The 26,298-nt window shown below is 37.4% G+C and overlaps 1 protein-coding gene and 1 long non-coding RNA gene across 3 annotated transcripts in view; one reads left to right on the plus strand and one right to left on the minus strand.

Annotated features, from left to right (window-relative positions):
* pcdh1a (protocadherin 1a) overlaps positions 1-6,159 on the minus strand; it is a 134,567-nt gene extending 128,408 nt beyond the window's left edge. The window contains exon 1 of the mRNA XM_088441600.1: positions 6,050-6,159. Coding sequence (XP_088297726.1) covers positions 6,050-6,056 — 7 coding nt within the window. The 5' untranslated portion in view covers positions 6,057-6,159. The remainder of the gene's footprint in view (positions 1-6,049) is intronic.
* Positions 5,409-25,518, plus strand: LOC148408880 (uncharacterized). Of its 2 annotated transcripts, XR_015868645.1 has the most exons (4): positions 5,409-5,537; positions 6,095-6,209; positions 7,299-7,419; positions 25,064-25,518. It is a non-coding gene; the product is annotated as an uncharacterized LOC148408880 (long non-coding RNA). The 2 variants fall into 2 exon arrangements; XR_015868644.1 differs by lacking the exon at positions 25,064-25,518 and having other exon boundaries at positions 7,299-8,661.
* Positions 25,519-26,298: the final 780 nt, after the last annotated feature.

The raw sequence follows: 26,298 nt of genomic DNA on the forward strand, positions 1-26,298 counted from the left end.
ACAGGTCTTTTTCAGAGCAAGGGAGATCGCAGAAGGTTTATTGAGCGAAGTGTAGGTTAAAGGTGCAGCTATCATTTTTCACTTGAGAGGATATCACCTTTTATGCTCAGGGATCAATGAAGAAGCAGCGGCTATAATTACCATGCACTTGATGATGTTATTATGATGACACCAGCTCAAAATATAGACTCAAATCCCCGTCAACACACCCTGAAATATAACCACTCTGCCAATATCCATTTTTGTTCCACTCATGGCGGTTAAATAAGCTGTGAGCACTCCCTGCAATTAATACAACTGCTGGAAGAGTTTCACAGCCAAAACTGCGATTGTCTGCCAACAATTTGCCAATGAGCCAGCCATTGATAATAAACAGGATGGCAGGAATTGTGATCGCACAGCCAGCATTTTAAATGAGAAAGTGATTTATAATATAGCAAATATACAATATTACGAATATTGGCTTTTCATCATGAATTATTCACATTTATTGTGGTCATCTATTCAATATGAATAAGCGGCTTTGTGGAAAATTTTAATTTTGTTATTTCTCTGTATCATCAAAATGCACTTGTTTAGTAAGAAACTAAATTAAAAGGTGTCTCGAAGTGTGGGGAAAGACTTCCTTGGTAACAAAAAACAGTAATTTCCTGCTTATTTTGTACATTTCTACCATTATTTATCACTTATTGTTACTTTTGTGTTGTTCTAAATCATTTTGAACGATTTGCTGTGTTTTGACCGTGACATTTTTTGGCACAGAGTTTTGGTGTTTGTTCCTGTTGTTTGCCCCGTAAATTGGCAGGCCATTTACGACAGCTCTGTTAATGCTCTCCTTTTGTCACATTCCTCTCCATTCTTTTGGCGTCATGCTTAATTCTTTGCGCTATTAAAGCATTTTAGCAGAATGTACAGAATGTACAGAATGTACGACGTGCTTCGCCCCAACAGAGTCAGGCAGCATTCAATCATGTGTCACTGAGGTGGGATGAAAAGAAAAGGAACGGGCATTTGAACCGTTACTTCTATGTGTAGTACCAGACTAACTTACAACTGTTAGAAAACTGCATATATTTGTTTTTTTGTTTGTTTGTTTGTTTTAATTAAATTAACATGAGCTCCAAATTTTCAGTACCCTAGCAAGCTCATACAGATCATTGCAGTCATTGGAAACATTAATCATGATCCTCTCACTCATCAAAATGTGTATTTCTTGTTCCTTTCTCTATCTTAGGTACAGCACTATTACAGCAGTGGCTCTATCAAAGGAAATATCATAATTCAAACTCATTTATGTGAATTATGTCAGCTCTTAAATAAGAATAAAATGGACGTAAACTTTGAATTTCATGTTTCTTTAAGCTATTTGCATTTGTATTAATTGAATATATGCCCATTGACAACAAGTGTCTGTGTATTTGTTGGACAAAATTGCAAAAAAGGGAATCTACAAATATGGAATCCCTTCTATTCATCAATAGTAGGCGGGGTACACCCAAAACTCCACACAGGAAGACAAGAACCAGAATCAAACCCGCAAGGTCTGCACTGTGATGCCACTCAAGCCACCTAGAAAAACGGTTACCGTATTTTTTGGATCATAACGGTCACCAGAGTATAAGGCCCGGTCTTGGTGAACATCTCAATTTGAGAAAAAGTCCATACATAGGGTGCACTGTGTTATAAGGCATACCTGATTAGAAGGCATATTACTTTACGTTAAGAGTTGCAATTCAGTCAAGAAAATAAGTCATACTTTATTCAACTTCAATTGAACATTTTTGTTGAATTGTGATGATTTGTGAATATTTGTATTCAACAGGATGTAAGGTGAAAATAAATAGGAACAAATGAGAATTAGCAATCTTTTTCTTCTGGATTTTCCCTTCAGAAGCCGACAATTACCTTCATCTTCTTCATCCTGCATCGTCTTCTCTCACACCACCAACCTTCATGTCCTCTTTCACTGCATCTACAAACCTCATCTTCGGTCTTCTTCTAGTCCTCCTACCTGGCAATTTGAAACTGAGCATCCTTCTTACCTATATATTCACTCTTTTTCATCCTGACATTTCGGAACCATCTCAGTCTGGCCCCTCTGACTTTATCTCCAAAACCTCTAACATGTGCTGTCCCTCTGGTGTATTCATTGCTGACCCTATCCATCCTGGTCACTCCCAATGTGAACCTCAGCATCTTCATCTCTGCTACCTCCAAGTCTGCCTCCTGTGTTTTTCTCAGTGCCACTGTCTTCAGGCCAAACAGCATTGCTAGTCTCACAAGTCTTTTGCACCTTTCCTTTCATTTTAGGTGAAACTCTTCTATCACTCATCACACCTGACACTTTGCTCCACACGTTGCAGTCTGCCTGCACACGCTTCTTTGGCTCTTTTCCACACTCTCCATTGCTCCGGACTGTTGACCCTAAATGCTTTAAATCCTCTACCTCCTTCGTCACTTCTTCCTGTATCGTCTTACTTCCACTTGGGTTCCTCTCTTTCGCACATATATACTTCTTGCTTCGACTCGCCTTCATTCCTCTCTTTTTTAAGGTGTTCTGTCAATTTTTGAAAAAAAAAAAACATTAAAGGATTTTAAGTGTGCTTTCTTAAAATAAATAAATTTGGTAAATATGAAGGCAATCAGAAGGCAATTTTAACAGCTAGGGCAGTGTTCCTTAACCTGGGTCCAGTGAGGTGGTCTCAGGGTTTTGGCGAAGCCTCACCTGCATATGTTGACACACCCGACTCGTTGTGTCAATTTGTGGTGATACGACCCACTTGGCCATCACTGGCTGCAGATAATCACATTATATTGCTAGGCCATTTAGCGCAGTTTATTTTGTATACCTGTAAAACAACATATAGCCATGTCTTGATTTTGAAAAACAAAAAACATTTTAATTTCCCCCCTAAAAAACGGTTTGGTGGCAGATATACAGGATACGGTTGCTGGGTTGGGCATGTCTGTATTCGCTACTCTCTAAAATAGTTTAGAGATTTGGGCTACCAGGGGGTGTGAAGTTCCAGCTAAGTGGCTGGATTACCACAGGGACAAGGATCAAAACCAGTAAACTACAGAGCTTCATCCACAGGCCAGACAAACAAGATAATCAACAACAATTCAAGAAGGAACCAGAATTTTACCAGCCAGGATGCGATAGAGAAATAGGGATGCCTGGTGCATATTTAACTAAAAGTAATGGATATCAAAAGGCAGGCACTGGAGTGGGCTGCACAGGTGAAAGGGAAAGTGGGGAGACCAAGACAGACTTAGAGAAGATCAGTCAGGAGTCAAGCCAAGAAAACCATGAGCACCAGCTGAAGAAGACTAATTACTAAGACTAAACAACTAATTTGTTGGAGGCATGTGGCTGTTTGCACTAGTAGTCCAAAGGGACAGGAGAGAGCTTGTGACATAACATCTGCTATTACCAAAACAGCGTTGATCAAATCCTTAAATATGTACAAATAAATGGGAAAATATTTGCATATTTGTTCACATATTATGTTCCTACCACCAACGCGCTGTGTGGGCTCACAAATTATTTTTTGCTCTTCAAGCAGAGCACGGGCATGTAAGCTCACAATCAGCGTTTGTATTCTATCACTGAAACGTGTTACAGTTGTTAAAGCATTAATTACGAGCTAAACTAATTAAATATTGTTCCACACATTTCATACAATAAAGGGCTCAGCCATGCTTCGGTCTGGCAACCGGATGTGTGTTTCCAAATGTCATCCTATCAACACATGAATACAGGAAGCATGTAAATAGAGGTACTGGCACAATGACTAGCGGTGAGTTATTTATTTAATATTCCAGGTATGGCATGCCCGGGATTTTGTAATGGGCTGACTCTGGCCATACTGAGAATGATTGCAAATCAGTTCTGTTTTCATTCGTAGCTATGCTGCCCTTGCTTGGATAAGTCAAACATGTACGCGATGGAAATAAACAGGGGGAGGCTTCGCAATCATTGACTCCACCTGCTGACCTTACGGCCAAGCAACCGCTATTAACCTTTCACTGGCAATGGTACAATTTATTGTTTCAGGCTGCAAGTAAGGTCTTTGTTCCTCTTTATCTCTTTCACCTGTCATGTTTCAGAGCTCATTGAGGAACAAAAATGCATAATTATAGCTAAATATGCAACGCAACACCAGTAAAATGCACCTGTGTGCGCAGAAGAGTATTGCCACCTTTTATTTACACATTCAAGACATACTTTTGTGTTCAAGAATAAACACATCTGATCCTAGGTTCTTATTTTCTATATTATTTTACTATATGTGTTTAAGTATTTGGCTAAAGGAGGGTCAAAAATGATTGGGCCGAAAGGAATTATGTAATAATGTAATTAATTACTTCACTGTAGTACTAAAGTAACTGATTGTTTATGTAATCAAGTCCTAAAGTAAAGTAAATTGTTTTGAGAAGAGCTTGCTTTTGCACTGTGTAATGTAATTACACATTCAAGGCACAAGGTAGTGCAATGGTGCTCTTATTGTCAAAATATGAGTTGAGAATTTTTCAATTGCTGTCAAAAACATTTGCACAACGTTTTACCATTTTCTTCAGTTTAAAATATTGAAAATATTGCTGTTGGTGTTCAATGATCAATTTCCATGTATTTTTATTTATTTATTCATTTTCTTTATGCATCAAATATATCACTGGGACAGAAACGTTTCTAGATTGAATGAGAGACATTTTTTGTTTTAAATTTAAGGCACTTTGATGCACTTCATGCGATTTTTTTCTCTGATTCAGAATAGGCTGTAACTTGTACAAAACCTATAAAAAGTAAGGTTAATATTTGCCAAAGGTTTATTTAAAAGGCCTTCTTCTTTTGTACATGTTGAAAAAGGTGTAGTCACAATATATGTATATACAATTTTTGTATATACTGTAATGATCTAATTTAAAGCCACCGCAGGGGGTGGGTTGAGTGCAATTTTTCTTCTCTTTACTTGTGGGGGATACAAAAAAAAAAATAATTGAGAAGCATTGATCTAAAGTAAGATAACCCTCAAATAATTTAGTACAAAAGTAATTTAGTTTTCGGACTTTATTATCTAAATTGGAATGTTTAAAATGAGTACCTGATTGTAAAGTAATCATTTACTGCAGTACATACTTAATTACCTTAAGTAATCAATTACTTTAATGTTTAGTCCATTGAGTACCTTGGAATGCTTACAAATATGTGATTGAATGAGTTAAATAAAATGACCAAATATAAAAATCGCTGACAAAAGGGGTAAACATGCCTATTGCTCACTATGCGATACCTAGAATGACAGCATATAGATTTTTTTTTTTTTCTCTTGTGAGGAGAGTATGCAATATTTCTTGGAATGTATTCCTTTGCTTTGAACAAAAACATAGCCCGGTCTATGATATTAGGTTAATGCATTCTCTTTCATGATTGTGAGCAAGAGAGCGTCTTGATCAAATGCTGATTGTTAGGGAGACCCTTTGTTAACTGGTGCTAGAACATCATTGTGCTACTTTTTTCAGCTGTGGGTTTGAAAGTGAGTAATTAAAACAACTGGGTCAAATGCGTATAGGAATACTTGAAGACGGCAGTTCATTGGTGTGATACAATGTTACCTCATTTCTGTGAAAGCTTTTTGTTTCATGAACAGAGGAGCGAGATAAATTGTGGGAATGCTACAGTTGACCCACAAAAGCTATAGTTAAAAGACAAGAGGGTCATTTTGCATCTTAAATCGGTGAAAACAGAACAAAAAAGGATGTATTTCTTAGCTCAAAGTTTAATCATTGCGCCAAGTTGAAGAGAAAAGGGGATTACTGTCATTTCAAGTAAAGCAGCTGCTTCTGTTATGAATGCTTGAACTTATCTTATACTAAGGTGTAGCGTTATTTCAAAGCCATAGCCATTTATACACGCTTACTAGCAGCTAAATATCAGGATTGACAAAGAGGACAGGCATATAGAGACGGTGACTTTAAGCTTCAAAATAATAGCACATCCCCAAGGCGCTAAGTGTCTTTTCTCTTTTACAAACAAACAAGCACTTACTGTACATCTCCTCTCAGCTTCCTGTCTCACAGTCTTGTTTCCTAGGCAACCGTGTCAGATGAATCGAGAGGGCAGCGGACAACCTCCGGGGAGCCAAGCCTCTATCATCCGAAGTTTGTCTCACTCTATGTCATGTGACAACTGTTCCCATAGCAACCAGGTAGGAGGGCACCTTAGGTATCAGTATGATCAAAGGAAAATATCAAGCCCCGACAGAATTGATGAGGGAATGAAAATATCCAATTGACAAAAAAAGATCCTGAACTCATGTCTCATTATTCATAAATTACATATTAAATTCCAGGCAAAATAAACAGCTGGCGGGGAAGAGCTCAGAAAGAAAAACAGACTGTCATTCCTGGTTAAAGTTGTAGTGACTTTTCAAACTTAGTAAATATTAGCTAATTAAAGCTCGAAGATAGAAAAGGACAACATCATTTTAAAACTGAGCGGCTGTTTTCGTGTCCACTTGCTAGAGCATTAATCACCAGCAGCAGCACAGTCACAAAACCGATTTAATTTTGTGAGCAGGTGGCCTTAAAGCCTTAAAGGTCTTTTGGTCTATGATAAGCATTTGCCCTTTCTAAGCCTTTGAGCACCCACAAACAAAGAGCCACCCCAAATCTCTGAGCTGAACTAAATGGTTGACTTTTCCAAGCCTTTTAGTCTGCACAAAGCTTTCGGAAGTCAGGCATCAGATAAGAGATACCCATGGGTGTCCTTTTGATTACAAATGTGACAGCAAACAAATTGGTCTAAGACATCGCACATAAGAAGACAGTCTTTTTTTTTTTGGTTGTTTGTTTGCATGTATAGTGCATTTGAATGCAATAGAGGTGGGCAGTTTTTCAGAACTTACAGACCGTCGAATGTGGAAACCATTTTAAAAATGATGGAATAAGACAGATGAAGCAATAGTTTTTGTCTGTCGTTTTAATCTTTTGTTGTAATCGTCAGCAACTGTCACTAGTTAATTTTTGTTTAGCATTTTGACCTCACCCAGTTAAATGTTCCAACTTCCTGAAAAAAGATTCAACTGCCATATATTGGCACAGTAGAAGACTGGCTAGCATATCTGCCTCACAGTTCAGAAGTTCCAGGTTCAATTCCAGCTCGCCCCGAAATTCTACTTTGAGATTTGCATGTTCTCCCCTTGCTCATGCAGGTGCATTGTTGGTATCTTAGACAAGCCAAATTGCCCTTAAGTGTAATTGTGAGTGTGAATGGTTGTTCGTCTTTGTGTCCCCAGCCACTGGCCGGCAACCAGTCAAGGGTGTCCCCCACCTCCCGCCTGAAGACGACTGGGATAGGCACAAGCAAACCAGCGACCCTATAGTGATGATAAGTGGCTATAGAAAATGGATGGAAGGGTAAACTTTGTGTACATAAATACACACACTTAGATATAACTAGCTGAGTACTGAAGCATTAGTATGCAGCAGCTACTATTAAGAGAGAAAATGTCCTTAATGTATTGTGCTGAGCAAAATCCTCTCCTCATTGAAAGTAGCCACTTGGGATGGCTGGGAGGTCAGTGTTTGTGCTGCTTTTCAGCCATAGTTTCATGAAATGAAATGCATACTGTCTGCAGTCTTGCTCAGCATGTTCATTGTGCAGGCCTAATGTAAAAACACAGTTTAAGATTAAAGTATTGGATGTTTTTGTTAACTTTTAAATGATTTGAATGAATTAATCGCATGCACATAGTTGAGCAAAGCTTTCTGTAATGCGGGCAACAAGATGGTCATTCCAGTAACCAATGGGCACATTGCAAAATGACAATGCTCTTAGCCAGAAAATCCAAGTTTGACAGTCATAAATTAATTAAAAGGCATCATCATAAATGAAGATTAGCAAAACCTTGCTTTTCACGTATAATTCAATGTGGACATGATTGCTTTTTGAATCCGGTGCCAAAGAAACACACTCCAGGCATTGATATAAATTATTAGTTCAAACGCATCTTTTGGGAGTGGCTATAATCATGATGATGATGAAGATGACATAAGTGAGCAATGAACCGACAATTGGCTAAGGAAGCGACGGGCCGATTATTGCAGTTTTTGGCTTTAAAAAATGGTGGCCCGATGATAACAGAAGGGGGAGTGGAGCATTGACGACTGATGGACCAGCGACAAAAAACGTAAAATGCCTACCTCAGATATACCAATTGTAAATTGTAAATTGTAATTAACAGTTAATTATCGACACTGTGGTTTAAGTCCCCCTTTAAGCCTATTACTGTCTGGATAAATGTCAACAAGCAAGACATTGACCCCACAATACTCCTTTAGTTGCAGAGTTCCCTGCCGATACCTTTTCTCATCTTTATCAAGACGAAGAGCTTTTTACTCAACACGTCCTTGTTTTACCCACATAAGAAAATGGCCACTGGAGGCAAGGACTAAATTCTGACCTTTACGCAATTCCTGCAGAGTTGACAGTGTTCATTTGTTCTCACCGGGGTTATATTAGTTTTGAATTTTTCATTATAGTTTTTATTTCATTTTGACTCACGTGTGTGTGTGTTTGTGTGGGTGTGTGTGTCATTGTAATCTACGGTATATATTAGTAAAAAGTCCAGATCAGTACATCTAAGTGTTTTTTTAACCATTTGCTAACTTCTATAATAAATACATCCTTTTCACATGTCAATTGGAAAATGGAGTTTGAAAGCACTGAACACCAACAATAAGTTGTCATAGTGGCACTGTGAATTAGATTTCCAACATTTTTTTTTACCTGGTAGAGACTCGCTCATGTGTTGCAAGATACAAGCTTGGTTGCTGAGCAACAATCAATCTTTTTCACTTTTCTACTGATACTACGGCTCCAAATCTAAACCTTTGTTCAGTCTTGATTGTGATCAAATGGTTTTTATTCAGATATATTGAAGACAGAATGATCAAATCCATGCTCCTACAAAGTTAGATGAGCCGCACACGTTACCGTCGTAATAAAGCCTCAGGAAGCTAAATTCACATCCAAAGTGTGATACATACATACTGTATATTTCCATCCATCCATTCATCTTCTATAGCCGCTTATCCTCACTAGTTCCACACAGATTTCTGTGGAATGCACATTTCTCACAAAACTCCACATACTGGTGGTTGACACCTTTTGAATTCAATGTCATACATTTGTAGTGATGGTATGCATATTTTGGTTATGCGTGTAAATAAGTATTTTTTTAACCATAAAGCTCCTATAAACTGAGTATTTGCAATGCCGATAACTATCCGTATTCAAGTTTGCAGATGTTCACCAAACTGTCACCAGAATTCACTAGACTTTCGCCTGGACTGCTCGTTGCAAGGGAATGGTAAACATGTTCAAAAATAGTGCAGGAACATTTTGAAACCTCTGGCAAATGTTGGCGAATGCTGGGTAGCTTAAACGATGATGAGATCAATATTTTAAGAAAATAACAGTATTTAAAATGCAGGTTGGAGTCAGAAACCACGGTAGGTGCAAATATGACAACATTAGACAAACTAGATTAGGTTAACTAGATTAATCAATGAATTACACACTATCCCTTCACCATCCACTAAAAAAATACACACTATCCCTTCAAGACGAATAAATGACACTTTGTCCAATTGCAAAATATGTCCTGTTCCAATTGCCACTATTTCTGATGGTCAGTGAAGAAAACAAAAAGCCCACCTCCGTCAAGGTAATTTCAATATGCCTCAAAGCATTAACAAGTCTAGCAGATTTGTTGTGCTTTCACTCTCTGTTTTAATTCTTTTAAAATTAAAACATTTGTTTTTGGCAATATATTTTCTTAAAGGATGTCAGAGAGGAGAGGAATCATAAATATCCACAAGTGGTGGTATATTGGGATTTTCCTAACATCGCTGCCAACTTGTTAGGAGATGCAGATTTTCATTGGCACATCTCAGTTCTTCATTGATTAATTGAAGACTGTAAATTTCCCTCAGGTGTGAATGTTGCTGTTAATCGTTGTTTGTACCCCTCCTTTTGGCTGAAGTCATTATGCGTAGGCTCTAGCTTTCTCTTAACTCCAATGAGGACGATGACCAAAATGATCTGAAGGACAGATGGTACAGGATATACTCAAACTCACATTACCGGCATCTTCTAAATATTTTTTTTCCATTGTCGCCATGCTGCAAATTCTCCATTCGCATTCATTCTTCCATCTCGGCGTCTCAGCCACCATTCGTAATCGGTGAAAAGTGGCGCAGCCATAATAGGGGCATGATTCTGCTAAGTCCAATGGCAGCTCTAATTTCTGGATTGTGGAGTTTTCATGAGACGTGAATTCAATAGAGATTTTCCAACTTGATTGTGAAATTAGCTTGTGTTGTGGATCCGGAAATTATCTGCAGTGTTGTGGGTGTGTTGGGCTCATTGACAGGTTACTTTGAAAGACCGTGTGTTTTTGTTTTCACATTTTTGAGGACTATAATGCATACTGGATTGTGGTGTAATCTCAATGAATAGGCCTATCTTTGAAAATTTCCATTTATAAAGCACGCTGAGTTATCACTCGCACAGAGTTATAAACTGAGCCTTATAATATATATTAGGTGCACCTTCTAACTCAGTATACCTGCATATTGAGGAAAACATCAGTACAGCAAAAGGGTCTACATTTGTTCAGCTCCAATTCAGTGTCCATTAATGAGAGGCACCTGATTATAAGGTATACTGTTGATTTTTGACTAACAGTGCCCTATAGTCTAAAAAAAAAAAAAAAAAATGGAATCAAATGTTCATACTGGAAATCATAGAGAAAGGCGGACATTGATAGTTGTCCAGGTTGAGCATGGCACATCAAATCTAAAACGTGCTATATGAGGGTTTGCATTCAAGAGTCGCATGTTTTTTGCACAAATCCCTTGGTCAGTGAGTGACATGAGGCCCATCTGTGCGTGTAAGCAACAGAGATGAGCACTGAGTGAAGATCGATATACATTGTTGGGTTAGCTTCACACATTGCCATTTGCTTGTGACTTGTAAACAAAAAGTGTTACAGATGTGTCAGACAATGGCATTGGAGAAATACAGTATTTTAAAGGGCTCATATAACGATATTTTAAACTTTACACACTGAAATACATGCATATACATTACATTTTTCACAATGATTTCTTATTAAACAGGAGTTTTATGTTACCAATATTTCCTTACCAGCAAGTAAAATATCTTGTATACTGAAGCCCCACTGCTCACCATGTGACTGCCTCACCCCCTTCATGATGTCGGTCAATGGTGGCTGGCCACGAAACATCCATCCATCATCTTGACTGCTTATCCTCACATAATTTGCGGCGCACTAGCGACTACACCATTGGAGTGAATGAAGGAGCCAAAACAGGCTTTTTTGCTGACATTAAAATGCAAATCAGTGTCAAATGACCATGCTCAAAAAGAGCCATTCCTCCTATCACATTGCTCTCATTGGAAACCGATATTCGTAAAAACCGTTATTTACTACTAATGTTGATTGTCTAGCTGTGTGTTCCCACACACTCCCCTCTTCGCTGTTGTTCTAACTCTAAACCTAAGCCTCACTTGGCCATGTCGAGCAAGATCTCTCCTCTGGTACCAAAATGAAACGAAAAGACATGGATAAGGTTGGCGCACATTTACTCTTGTACGAAAACTTGCTATTGTCATCAGGCCTCTCGTAAGTCAACTTTATCTGCATGGGCAGGAACGCTTTTCAGTGTGCAGATTAAGAAGAGAATGCGTGGAAAAGCATCGATGAAGAGGAATAACTCTTTCGGGGTGTTTAAGGTGATAAATCAACATTGTAATATAGTTGAGATCTCCAAAAATTGAACTCCCGTGGTACTGCCTCTTTAAATGCAAATTACAAAGAAGATGATGACGACATCAAGATGACCGTAAAAGTAAAGCTGCAGAAGTTCCCGAAAAAAAATATTTCCAGGAGCATAGATTTTATTAGGACTTGTTTGTTCCCTACTGAATAAAAAAAAAAAAAAAAAAAACTGTGACAAAGCTAAAAAAAATAAATAAATAGAATGCTACAAAGCAACAGACCTGCCAAACAGGCTACTCCGTCTGGTAAATGTTTTATCAAGCCAAAAACAAAACAGTATGAGATATTGAGGATGGTGAAGTGGAACAAAAGGGGTATGTGACTCTCAACATGGCTTTCAAATCTGACAATAGTGGTTGATGAGCTGAATCAATGGCTAATTAAAATGCAGGATCATCAGGGGAGGAAAAAAAAAATAAACATTTCAGAAAAAGGGACCAGTGAGCGTGAAGAATCATGACAGTCATGTGAAACAATCGTACAAAACAAGGATACCTGCCTTAGTATCTGCTGCTGTTGTTGAAATCTGGCTTCTCGACACAATGCAATTTGTTTGTTTTAATTGGTGCAAACTTACACACACAATGAACTGATTGATTTGACATACAATATTATACATAATTTAAAACAATTTAAACAATTCCCAAATGTCCTCTAAGCATGTCTGTGACATGCTTCTGTCGTGTTACCTCAATGATCAGAAATCAGAGCATTGGCCATTTTTTCTTTTTAGTCACACTACCGTTTCAAAGTGGCCATCCTGTCTCAATACACCACCACTTAGGCCCAATGCGTCCGATATCTTTGGTTGCCATAACAACTGAAAACAGCTGAAGCAGAGCAACACTCAAGCAGCGTAGTCTGAAGAGAAAAATGAGCACTTATGGTCTTTTTTCACTTCAATAAGGTGTTGATTTACACCGGTGAAGAGGATGCATGCATGTGGCGCATGCGTTATCACAATTCAGCAAAAGCTCACAAATGATACACTTGATGTAAACATTAGTTTACAATAGTTATTTTCTATTTCGTTGTGGCATTTGAGCAAGCTATTCATAAGATATGAATAGATTTTTTTTTTTTTGCGCAAGCTAGGAAAAAGGTTACAGTAAAAATGGATTTTGATTTTGTTGTCTGAACATTTTGGACATAATTTCAACATATTTTAATGAACCAACTTCAGATAAATGACTGTTGATTTGTCACTTTGATTAAACCCAGTTCATAATAATTAACATCTAGACACTGAAAAAAATTCCAAATCTTATTTTTGCTTCATATCGCCCACTGATAGTACACATTGTAACTTTGTGCTTATTGAGCCAATACATCTGCTTTATAGTGCAATAATAATAATCATAATCATAATCATAATAATTTGTAAAGCATTGTGTGAAAAGTGTTCTATGAATATAGTTTTGATTGATCATTCGATTGCTAGAAATACAGTATATCATAAAAAAATCTATATTTAAATATCTGAGTTGTGCAGTTTTATTTAATGAGGGTAATGGAATCTAATGTGTGATCAATTAACACCATATTGTATCAAAAGCTTTTACAGTATGCCTCAATAAATTAAAAAAAAAAAGTAAATTCCAAAACATACAATTCACCACTGGTATAAATGATTTTCTATAAGGAATTGCATTCATGCACTAAATATTACACTTAGCACAAAATATTAGGGTAAGAATGCCAGTAATAACTGCTTGAAACAGCAATACAAAAAAAAAAAAAAACCTGGAATTTGATCACTCATTTTCAGTCACAGGAATACAACACAGTATTATGATAATGCATAAAAAAAAAAAATGTTGACAAGTGATGATAAAGCTTGAATTAAACGTTTTAAATGTAAGCAGCCTTTGCTTAGCATTTGCTTCAACTCATTTTCTATTCTGTGGTTGACTTTTTAGAGAAACTTTATTCCAAGGGCACCTTTACCTTCTAGTCGCAGCTTTTGTCACAGAAACAAACATAATACTGTGACCCATTAAAAGGGCATATTCAAATGTTGAATTGCAGATGCTATGTTTTATATTCAACATGATAATAATGGTAGAGTTGTTTTATTTCAGGTTAAGAGATTGTTTTTCTTTTGTTTCATCTAGGATTTGCAAAGTAGTCTATGACCACTACCAGATATGTTGTTGGATGTTCTTGCTTCTTGCACTCTTGGTAGGAGTTAAGGGAATGTCTGTTCAAATCTTGTCGCACCAGATTAGTCTCAAAAGGGTATAGTTTGACGTTTTTCAGTTTTACATACTCAGTCCCAAAAATAATGCGATGCCATTTTATATAATGAGCTCTTTTTCGAAATGTAATAAGCAACACAAATAAAGACTATTTGTGTCAATGTTATGTGCCATGTTACACAATATAAGCATTATTATTGTGCTGCTCAATGGAAGTCTTCTTTCTTAGTGCAACAAAACCATTTCAGCCCAACTTGTTTAAGATGTATAGTTTAAAAAGAAGCATCTTGGGAAATCATGGAGCGCAATTTCAATTCACATATTAAGAAGAATATATTATTTTGATGGTTCTAATGACCCAGCAACATTTCCAGTAAGTGATCGATGACAGCCAGCCTTGCAAAAAATCAGTTCGAGTTTTGATTTCCAGATCTAGTTTCTGATACGCTCCTTTGGTTAAATTGGCTTTTTGTGTATAAAAACTAGGCTTTTCCACTTCTGGGTCCTGTCGCTCTCTGGATCCAAACTGCCGCATGTGTGACAGAAACAATTAAAGATTCAAATGAAGAAAAACACAAAGATCTACAAATACATGTGCCTTGAATTTTGATAACATCCTGGACTTGTCTACAAGCACAGATCCAATGAACACAAAGGGACAAAATATGCTCTATTTCCTGAGGAGACCTGGGTACTTCAACATATGTCAAAAACTGCTCCAGATGTTTTATCAGACTGCTTTCCCAAGTGTCCTCTTCTATTGTGTGCTGGGGGACACACTATTAGACAAATGGAGGCTACATACCTGTACAAGCTGCTGAGGTTAGCTGGCCCTGTTATCGGAGCAAGGGAAGAACACTTAACATGTGTTGCAGAGGAAAGGGCTCTCCAAAACCTGCTGGACATCTTGAACAACAACCGTACACTGCACAAGATGATAATCAGTTTGAGAAGCACACTCTGCGGCAAATTTCCGTCTACTAAAGAAATAGAGTACTACCCTTGCATTTTTAGACAGGCACACAGCTATGGTGTCCTTGAGAAAAAAAACCATGATCTGAGTACTTCAGCAGCCCCTTGCGCCAGTGGGTTCCAATAATACAGTAGAAATCCTCAACAACAAGATCATGTTTGTAGACAGATATTTTTTACAACAGGGAACTTTTCACTGTAGGAAATTTATGTCTCAGACGTGCACATAAAAAACATGTTGTGGAATCTACAGTCTGACTGAAGTTAAAAACAAAACCATCCAACTAGCCTACATTGAAATAAAGAAAGACAGAAATTGCCATATCTTCTGTTATTTCACTTTGCTTCCTTCATCCTTTATTACTTTTATGACTGTCGTTAAGTGTTAAGCTTTGTATAAGCTTGACACAAATGTGAACTCCACACGTCAAATGACATTATTTCGTCAACCACGGCCATCTGCGGGGAGTTCACGCGGGCCAGATATTCCGCAAGGCGTACCTTCCAGAAATTCTTTACGAGCGAAAAACATGGTGGACGAACTAATGCATATGGAAGTTCGTCGGTACAAAAACCTTTATGATTGTGCTGAAAAGGACTACCGTGACCTAAATACCATAAATAACTCCTGGCGAGCACCACGTTGGAGAGAGATGAGTCTGTTAAAAAACACTTCGAAAAATTTAGGTCGTTTGAATCTACTAGGATTCTCTACCTCTGTTATTGAGTGTTGTTGTTTGTATGCTGTAGACTCCATTTACCGCCACCTATAGTATGGGAAAATATCATCTGACTGCAGGAGAAAGCTGCACCAAGTATGAAGTGCTGTAAAACGTGTGCCGGCGCGTCATGCATAAACCAAGCTGGATATTTGCTGCAGGCTTTGTTTTCACTGTAGTCAACTTCAGTGCAAAGCAAATGCAGAGAAAAACATTTTGGATTATGTAACAGGGATTTTTCTTTGTAGGGGGAATTAAAAAATAGGGAAAGGCTTCAATGCATGAATATTTTTTCATACTGGAGGGTGTTTTTGTGCATGCAGGTTTCATTGTAGAGGAGTTTTACTGTAAATGTGTGTACAATAGGGGTACTCAATGCGTTGATCACATGCTTGCTTTTTTTTCTTTTTTTTTTCACCCTGAATTGACAATTGAAAGCGATTTCAGAACACTTGACTTTCAGGAGCTGTTCCCTCTCTGGAAGAAAAACATGATCAAGTCGACGTTTGTCACGATCATGCTGCTGGGAGAAACTTAAAAATAAAAGTGTATCAAGGCTGTTCTTGTCATGCATTATGTGTTATTGTACACATTGTTTTGAAGTATTGGCTGGTTTTCTCACAATATTTGGCAGTTATTATAGTATAATGTCATGGACTGACAAGCACAAGTTTGTGTATATCATCGCACTTCTGGCCCAACAAGCTAAAAAAAGAAAGAAAAAAGACCTCGTCCCATCCCATCCCTATCAGTAAATGTCTCTATCCTGCATGGGTCATTTTACTCTTCCCTGCCTCCCTATAATAAGTACTGCAAGCACCGTGCAAGTTGAACAAGGCAGACTGTCTCTTACTGCAGTTGGCCCAATCTAGCGACGAATCACTGCCCTGATGTGGATTTTCATTCACTTGGTGTTTAACAGTGATATCACTAAACATTGTTTACTTGCTATCACTATCACTGCAAAAGAGGAGCTATAAATGTATCATATTGGTGCCAGGTTCATGAATAATTCCTCAGCAAAAATGTTATAGCAGGGTCTATGGAAAGATTACATTCGCCGTGAGCTGTGTTGTAGATATTTAATATTGTCCCTTTTTGCCAGATGTAGGCCTACTTGAAAACCTCCATCGACAATGCGAGAAAAAAATTGCAAAATTCAAAAATGCTTGCCGCAAAATGTTTCAAAATTTCAACTTTTGAATCTACCCATGAAGCAAAAAAACACTCAGAGACTTTGTTAGTATATCAGAAACTCCTCTGTAATGTTGCACTTTTTAATTCCAGGTGGGGTTGTATTTAACACATAGGAAATATACAAATTGGGGTAAACAGTTGTTCCACCAGCTGTCTGGGCTACTTCCAGCACACTTGTCAGCACACTTACAATTAAGCCGACACATGGACTGAATTGTGGCCCTCGCTCTTCGGAACTGTGTCAAGAGGAAGCCATGAATAATAGAGTATCGGAGTAATAAAGTTGTCATTATTAAACCTTACTGCCTATCGAGGAACAGGGAAGGTGATGAAGACTATACAGGTTCAAAAACAGTTAGAATTTGTATTGCTACTAATTAATGGATGAATAATGCTTTCATTAGTCATAGCTCACTCATTTTTTTTTATTTCGCTACGAATGCCTTAAGTCAGCTCCACCGTACAGTCACATTTATTAAGTGTAAAAATAAAAGGCTAAACAAAACAAAAGAAAGAAAATATATTTAATCACACTTTTTGATTTTTGCTCTCCAGGCGACACAAAACTTTTCTCACTGTCCTAATTCCACCACTGTGCTTCGTGCGAGTATGGCCCATTTAACGAGGGGGAGTGAGAGAGAGCGAGAGAGAGTTGGCGAGAAAGGCTTTTTTTTTTTTTTTTTTTTTTTTTTTAATATGTTGCTAATTTAAAATTATGTTTATTATCTTGCAAACTCCTTTTCATTTCTTTTCACCTTATGGTCTAAAAAGATGGTACTTTCCATCTGTTTACAAGTGATTCCATATGAATGAAAATACAATCTTTTTAAAGCTGCATATAGAATTGAAGTTGAAGAAAGTTCCACTTATTTGCTCTCATTTAATATCAAACACATATTTTTACTTTGGATCTAAAACTGACCGGTACTATTATTATTAAAGTAATCAACTACTTTAGTATCTATATTGCTTGATTACTTAAAAATACTTATACTGTAAATGCCTAACATAATGTATTACTTCAACACTTAATTCATTTAGTACCAACCATTTTTTGTGACCCTCCTTTAGCCAAATAATTGAATGAAATGTAAATATTTTTGAATGGTTGTAATAGTAATGCACCCCATAATCGGGTGCACTTCATAATGCAGTGTGTTCTATATGTTGATATTTAAAAAAATAGATCTGTTCATTTAGATTTGAACTTATGGTTCAATAAAGTTGTAGGGATGGGTTAGTACCTATACCAAGTTTATAGGGCGACTCCTGGCCTTATTTTAAGGTGTCGATACTGAACATGGCAATTGATACTAAAGTTGGCTGCTCTCTCGAAGCAGTTTTACGATTACGAAATCAAAATACAAACTGCCATTAATTTGATTAAAATATGGGAAAATATTGCATATCAAAACCACATGTTACATTGATACTTGGTATCTTTATCTTGTGACTACTACTCAACAGTACTTGTGTTGAAATCGGTCTGGAAAAAAAAGGTCCTTAATTAAAGACGATAGTACAATACATTTAGTTTACATATTCCTTACGGGATTACTTCTGTGTTGTTCAATGTTGATACAAATAAAGTCATTGATTTTCAAAAATACAAAAAAGTAAAAAAAAAAACATAGTTAACATGTCCACTATTGTCAAATTTCTAGGAAAACTACTGGAATTGTACTGAAATGACAATCGTCCTTGGTGGAACCCAAGTATAAATGTTTGCTCAAGCACAAACTACATTCGTCAGAACAAAGGAGCCGATACTATCTCACCACACCCAAGTATATGTTTATTTTTGTGCAGCTTCCAAAAAAAGATTCCCACAATAGGAGTAAGATTTATCTATTATTCGGTGATACAGCTCTCCCCATAATACAACCATTAGACATTAACAGCTTTTTTTCCAGCTTTATTTCTCCACCGAGCGGTGATTATACCAGTCTGCCGTGCTGCGCTTCGTGTCTGAATGCGTAATGAGCTGTGTTAATTGTAATGGTATCGCATTATTGTACACAACAACACTGACAAGGACTGCTTGCACCAGCAGTGAATTCCTTGGTGCAAGAGCAGTAACACTGAAGTGTGTCTTCACATCTTTAAGACCCGCTACCATGGTTACGAGGCAACACATCTAACAAGTGATCAATATAATTTAGCTGCCTCCACCCAGCACAGCGTTAATCGCAACATCTAGCGTCTGTCACCATGCAGCCTGAAAGTGAGGGAATGCAATGAGGCGTGGCCTAATGAGCAGCGCTATCATGATAGGACAGTGGAAGACGGGATATATATTTCCTACCATTCCCTTTTGGGATTCATCAACATTACTGAGGTTTTGGTTCATGACAGTGGATTTTATAATCTTCTCATAACATCAATACAGAAAGTCAAACGTTCATACTTAAATTTAATGGAGTTTTGCAACAACAACAAACTCACTGAACAAACTGTGGCTCTTTTTGAGATGATATGTGGTTATTCTTCTTGAATCATTTCAGAAATATTGGACTTTGTGGAAAGTCATGGAAAGATAAGGTACTGTCCCATCAGACTATTCTGATGCAATTCCAATTATAGTGAGTACATTCCCAAGGATATATTTGGATGTCAACGAGATTTCATATATTTTGATATTCCATATTTTTCGAATGATAAGGCATACTCTATCATAAGTCATAGTCATAATAAGCAGGTCCATTTTGGGAAATTTCCTTATATGATTAGTGTGCACCAGGTTATAAGCCGTACCAGGTTATAAGGCACAAGGAAAAAAAACAAACTAGTGCAATCAAACTTTATCCAACTTCAATTTGACATCCATACATAAAGGCTCACTGTCGATTTTTGATCAAATATACCACATTTTTAGACCATAAGGTGCACAGGATCATAAGGCGCAGTCAACACAAAAAAGTAGATTTTTGGAAATGTAGGGAACACCGGGTTATGAGGCAGAAAAGAAAAGAAAAAAAAACTCATACCAATACAGCAAGTGAGTGAATTCAATTTTTACAGCCATAAACAATGCACACGATTAGTTGTCGATTAATCCATTAATTTTGACAGGTCAAGTTCCAAGGTAAGATGGGTTGCGTCTTCTGTTGTGAAACGGCAAAGGAGGTAAAGATTTGCATTTTTACACCAAGTTTGTAAATTCCTCGAGATGTGGAAGCTTCAAGTTGGCTAAATTCACTCACTGCCATGGTGACTACAACAACATTTAAGACTAATCACATACTGTATGTCCATACACTTTGACTAGTATTTAAATTTTAAGGCTGTTGGGAGAAAAAAAATCAGAGATCTGGAGGGTAATTTACCTTTTTTCCAAAATATCTTGACAATAATTGTGATTCTTCTTCGATCACTCAATTCCGTTGTTCGTCCACATTTGTGATGTCTATCAAGTTAAAGCAAAAGACCCTTTGTGACTGTGATTCATTGAGAAGTGTTTAGTAGAAAAAAATGAAAGTAACCTTCCAGAAACACACCTTCTCACGCAATTGTCTGTTAGACCCAGAAAAAAGCCACCGACCCGGTCAACATCTTACATGGCGCAGTTCCAATTGTGCCTTGTAATCCATAAAATATGTTAAATGAAATGCATTTCATGCTGGTTTAATATGATTACTTACTAAGTTTATAAATAATTATATATAAACAATCAAATTGTCAACACCATAGCGGTGTTCGGGATGCGTGTTTACATTCTGGCCCTCGAGGGATATGGATAAAACATTTATGACAATATTTCATTACAATTTGCTTAGGGGTGTCTTGGTAATACTACAAATTGAAAAGATTCCAGTTTCCAGATGCATTTTATTTTTACATGAATTATACTCATTATGATCCCTCAAGGGAAACTCCATTTTACACTCTGCTTCTTATACATGATGTTGCACACCACACACATGCAGGAATGCGAGGAGACGTCGAATCCGAGTTGAGAGTCGAATGGTTTTAATGCCTTGCACAAGAGCGTTTCCATTGTGGTAAAAATGAAGACCAGCCCCTTTCCAACAACTACTTGCAATTACTTTTTCCTGTCATGCATTTTAAAGGTTCATTTCAAAATGACACCCTGCTGGCTGTTTGCAACTTAAGTGAAGGGTGAAATTTAATTAATGCAGTCATTGCAGTGCTTACTTAAGTGAAGTTGTTCGACGTGTGCCTTTTTTTTTTTACATCCTCATCTCATACTGTTCTGTGTAGGTGTGAACAGTGTGATCCCCTCTGCTCGTGGCATAGATTCTCTCTCTAAATGTAAACACCTACAGTGCCACTGTGCTCCTTCTAATTAAAACTCTGTCTGTCTAATGAGAGACGTGCCTGTCAGGCCCCTCCACTTCTCATTAAATCACTACTATTCAGGGCTGTTTTTACCCCAGTGCACATTGGTGTGTATCAACTCATCTCCTGTGCAAGTGTTTGTTTCCTGTATTCTCTGGGAGAGTTCATTGTCTTCTGTGAAATGTGGAGCAACATCTCAAACTTCATCGGCAGCATTGTTGGCAATGCCAATATCTATAAGCACTATTTTTCTGCCAGCTTGGAAGTAGGGAGAGCTCCACCATTAAATAGCTTGACCAGATGTCCCGTTTTAACGGGGGGGCGTTCTGATTTTTAGCCTTGTGGTCCGGGGTCTCAGGTCCTCATGGATTTGCTCATCGTTTTAACCAATTTTATGAAGGCTACTAATTCCAGCATTCGTTTTTTTATCCCATCAAGCCAACTGTTTGGACCATGTGCATGTCACACACATTTACCATAACAATTTATTTAATAAACCAATTTTAAAAAAATGCAACTTTTTACTTTCTTCGAATGTTATCACCTGTAATCCTTAGAAGAGGGGTCTCAAACTCCAGTCCTCGAGGGCCACAATCCTGCATGTTTTTAATGCTTCTGTCATTAACTCACCTGAATCCAATTATTAGCTCATCAGCAAGCTCTGCAGGACCTTGAAAATTTGAATCAGGTGTGTTTAAGAGAGTAGTATGGAAAACATGCAGGTTTTCGGCCCTCGAGGACTAGAGTTTAAGACCCCTGCTGAAGGCCAGGCAAGTGAAGGTTTCTTTGACTAGCATGTGCATAAATGTGTTTTTCAAAAGAAAAAAAAAAAAGATGCTTTTTTGAAGTCATGTTTTAAAACCCATCTTGTAAGATCCAAAAAGGGCATGGATTGTGTGCTAAGTGTGAACTAAGCGCTGAACTTGTCCTATTTTTTTTTTAAACCTGGTCACCGTAACCATGGAATACAGTATTCAGTGATCATCGTCATCGAACAAAATTTGCTACAAAAAAAAACTTTGAGCGAAGTATCTTCTTCCATATGTCCTCCCCCCACATGGTAATCATTTACCTTTATTTCAGCAATGCCTTTCTTCTTGCCAAGAAATGATGACAGTCCGATGGCAAGTATCTGAAACGTGCTCATAATGGATAAAATGAATACCTTAAACATTTCTTTTTTAAATCTGAATGTCTCTTTAAATAAATGGTACACTTACATAGCACTTTTATCTTTTATCTTTTGTATAAACAAAACCAACAGGTCAGAATTCACTACATTATTTCCAACACGCATGAAAATGTGTTTCAGAAAAATACTAAGACTTCACACAACAAAGAGGTGAATAAGCTAGCAAAGTGTGAGTATAAAACATGAAGTGACAGAAAACAAGGACAAGCAGGGCAACATGTGGCAAACTGCCTTGTGAAGTGGCTTCATAATGTGTGTGTGCTCTTTGAATCCTGCTGTTTAGAATTCCGATTCTTTCAACTGATTGTTTCTGTGTCCAGCATACTTGCACAGTATGTGTCAAGAGTGGATTTGCAGATGCTGTCTCTTGCGCACGGTCAAAGACGGGCTTTTTGTCTCAGCATGAGAGATTAAAGTACAATTCTAACTGCTACATTACCCTTTACCAGTGCTCTATGACATCACGACTATGCTAATGAGGCATGCCTTTTCTCTTTTATTGTCACCATCATGCAGAAAAGCCATAAAACTAAAAAATGAAATTAACATGCAGTAACCTAATCCAACTGGACTGCTGACAGTGGAATAATAGAAATATTTTAAATTGTTTAAAATATTTTCCTCTTACCTTTGTACTTTACTCTGTTAGGCTTCACGATAAGTGGTGAGCAGCTACTGAAGAAAAGGGAAACTATATGACGTGTTTTGCACTTTCACCAAGTTGAGTGTCACAGAGCTTTGGATAATAAAAATAAATGGCCTAAATAACCTGCTGTCAAGAAAGTTGACAACAGATTTGGAAGGAAAAAAGAAAGACTTTCTGATGACAGCCTGATGGGACATTCAGATTAGACAAGCTATTCATATTACCACAGAGAATCCCTTCCGGACCTCGCAAAATATGAGACATAGGTTGTGTTGTTGCTCGAAGCTACAAGACAAACTGCCACACTCCGTCAATTTCCCAGAAAGTCAAATCTGAGGCGAAGAAAAAAAGTGAATCATCATCATTGTCCCTTAGCTCAATCTTTGAAAGACTTGAAGTGTTCAGGGAAAATACGGGAGACCAGCAATTGTCACCGGACAGAAACATCACTTCAAACAAACTAACTACAGTACATAGAACACTGGTTTGTGATTTTTAACTTTATGTACTGTATGTGCACTGTAGAATTGAACTGATCATAACACCACATGCATTATGATTAATCTCAATTGCAAATCTAATAGGAGGATATTTACCATAAACAAGGTGGATTAAATTAGAAATAATTTTTAACTTGACATTTGCATGTTTAAAGGAATTGTGTGTCACAGTTTTTGCTTCACTACTTTCTCCCAAAAGAATTGTTCAGTGCTATGCGCAGTAGTGTTACAAACTACAAAATAATTATTTATCATATTTTTTTAGGCTTTAAGGCCCATTTTATAAGGTGCAGTCTCAATAAACTGGTCTATTTTTGGAAATATCCATCTACAGTATAGAGTGCACAAGGTTATAGGCCACATTACTGCACATTAAGGGAAATGAACCAGTAACAGCAGCTTACTCGACTTCAATTTGACATTAGGCACTAAAGATTTTTGAGAAAATGAAGCGATTTTTAATGTGCTTTATCCTCCGAAAAATATGGTTCACATAGTGTAACATAGCAAAGATTTTTATTGTTTGTTAAATGTTTATATTCGATATTAAGACTGGGCTATATGGTCATGTGTTTCTAAAAGTATGAATTGTACGTGAAAACTATACTAAAATACTATAAGAATATACTAAAAAATATATGTACGATATAAAATATATTAAATTTTACAGATACAAATGTTATGTCCTATGTTTTGTGTTGGTGTTAGTTCAGTTTCTAGTTTGGTGTTATTTTTGTCATGTTCTGTGATTTGATTGTGTTCACCTGTTCACATCAACCTGTTCTCTTCTGTCAGCCAATGAGCTCCCTGCACCACTTATATCTTGTCCAGGTGTTCATTGTTTTCTCATCATTTCCTTTCAGTTCTTGTTGGGTCATTGTCTTCTACCCAGTCTGTCTTTTTATTTTCTTGTTGTTCCTGTTTTTCTTTTTTTTTGGTTATTACTTTATTTTATTTAGACTTGACTTGGTTTTAGTTCGTTTTAGTGGCTTGTTTGCCTTTTTTCATTCTGTGATTAAATTACTTTTTATCTATTTATTTATTTTTAAATACACATGCCTCACAACATAGGTTCCTTAAATGTGGGTCTACAACCTCCATACCTGGTTAAGGCACCTGACAAAAAATGAATAAATAAGTGGCCTAGCTTTTAAATACAATTAATTGATAAGTATTGTACTTATTGTAAACACGTCTTTTCATCCACTCATCCAGCTTTCTGCCACTTTTGCAAAATTTCAAGTTAACTGTACTAGCTGGCTATCAAATTTACGCAGCTCTATCGGAAATGTAGCTTCACACAAATATTAGCTTTCACTTTTTTCCAACCCAGGACATTTCCCTCTGTTTAATTACTTAAATTGTTCCATATACTGTATATCTTTCAAATTCCAATGACAATGCAACTGATACAGCTACATAATATGCAGTATCGATGATTTTTTGGTGTTTTTGTTTTCTTTCACCAAGGCTTCACCCTGAAGCCCTAAAAGGAGGAAGAAGAAAAAAAAATCCCCCTTGGCAGCGCCCCATGGATCTGCACCGACCACTGTTGAGATTCAAGCATCTCCGGGATTATTAGGGAACCTGAAAACAAGGTCAAAGACTTGAAGACGAGCACCAAGCAAGTTAAACTTAACTTCTACTTTATCCCTGAGGCTCTGAAAATACTTAGAAGATAGTTGAAGCAGGCTCTATTGAAAGCTCCCCCGTTGGCATGCAAAGCTTTACTTTTGATGTTAATTCCTTGAAAGCTGTTTCTTTAGCTGGGGATTAGTGCATGAAGAGCTAGGCTTACCATACTCCGGCTAATAAAGATGAAACATCGACAACACAGGTATTCATACGTGCACTCGCCCGGGAACATCGTCTATAAGGTTGCCTTAATTACAGGAAGCTCACCTCGCTTCACTAAGTACAAGAATGTGGCGGTTGAATATACTTTAGCGTTAAATTAGGAGGTAAGGTAATGGATGTGGAATATATCACCTTAGTTCATGAAATAAAAGTGACCTGTGATTGTTGGTATGCTCCCATTCTTCCCGTGCGGGTCTCTCGACCAAAGAGATTGACAGTTATGAACTGTGTCCATTAGAGCCGCTGATTAGCCGCCATGTTTCTTCCGAATGAGCGACGGTGGTAGCTAATGATTCTGTGGAAGCGAGCGCGGAATCACGATGCTGCAATTCATTCGTGCAGCTAAAAAATCTCAGTGATTAATAGGTTTTTCCCAGGAACATTCACCCTTTTGAATATTTGAAATGGTTCGCCCCATCACTGAATCCTCTGCTTTGACACTTTAAGGAGTAAATTAATCAATTCAGTCACTGCAGTCTTCCTGCTTTCATGTACAATAAAAGCCTTTCCACTCTTCCCTCCCTTGGCCATTTTCCAATAATCAGCATTGGAAGGATTCTTTCCAGTAACCTTTATTTGCCGAAAGTACTCTGGAGGTATTATTAGACATGACTATACACAGTATACACAGTTCCCAGCTCGTCCTGACTCATCCTTGGCAGTTGTTACAGGAAAACATACTGTCAAAAGGTATACCGCATTTTCCGTACGATAAGGCGCACCCAAAAGCCTTCAATTTTCTAAAAATCTGACAATGTGCCTAATAAGCTGATGCAACCAATAAATTGATCATATCAAATGATACATATAACTACTGTTATCACAATGTGCTGGTTACAAGTCCGTGA

This window comes from Hippichthys cyanospilos, chromosome 18, assembly GCF_059441005.1.
Source record: "Hippichthys cyanospilos isolate Australia breed blue-spotted pipefish chromosome 18, RoL_Hcya_1.0, whole genome shotgun sequence".
In the NCBI taxonomy this organism is placed as follows: Eukaryota; Metazoa; Chordata; class Actinopteri; order Syngnathiformes; family Syngnathidae; genus Hippichthys; species Hippichthys cyanospilos.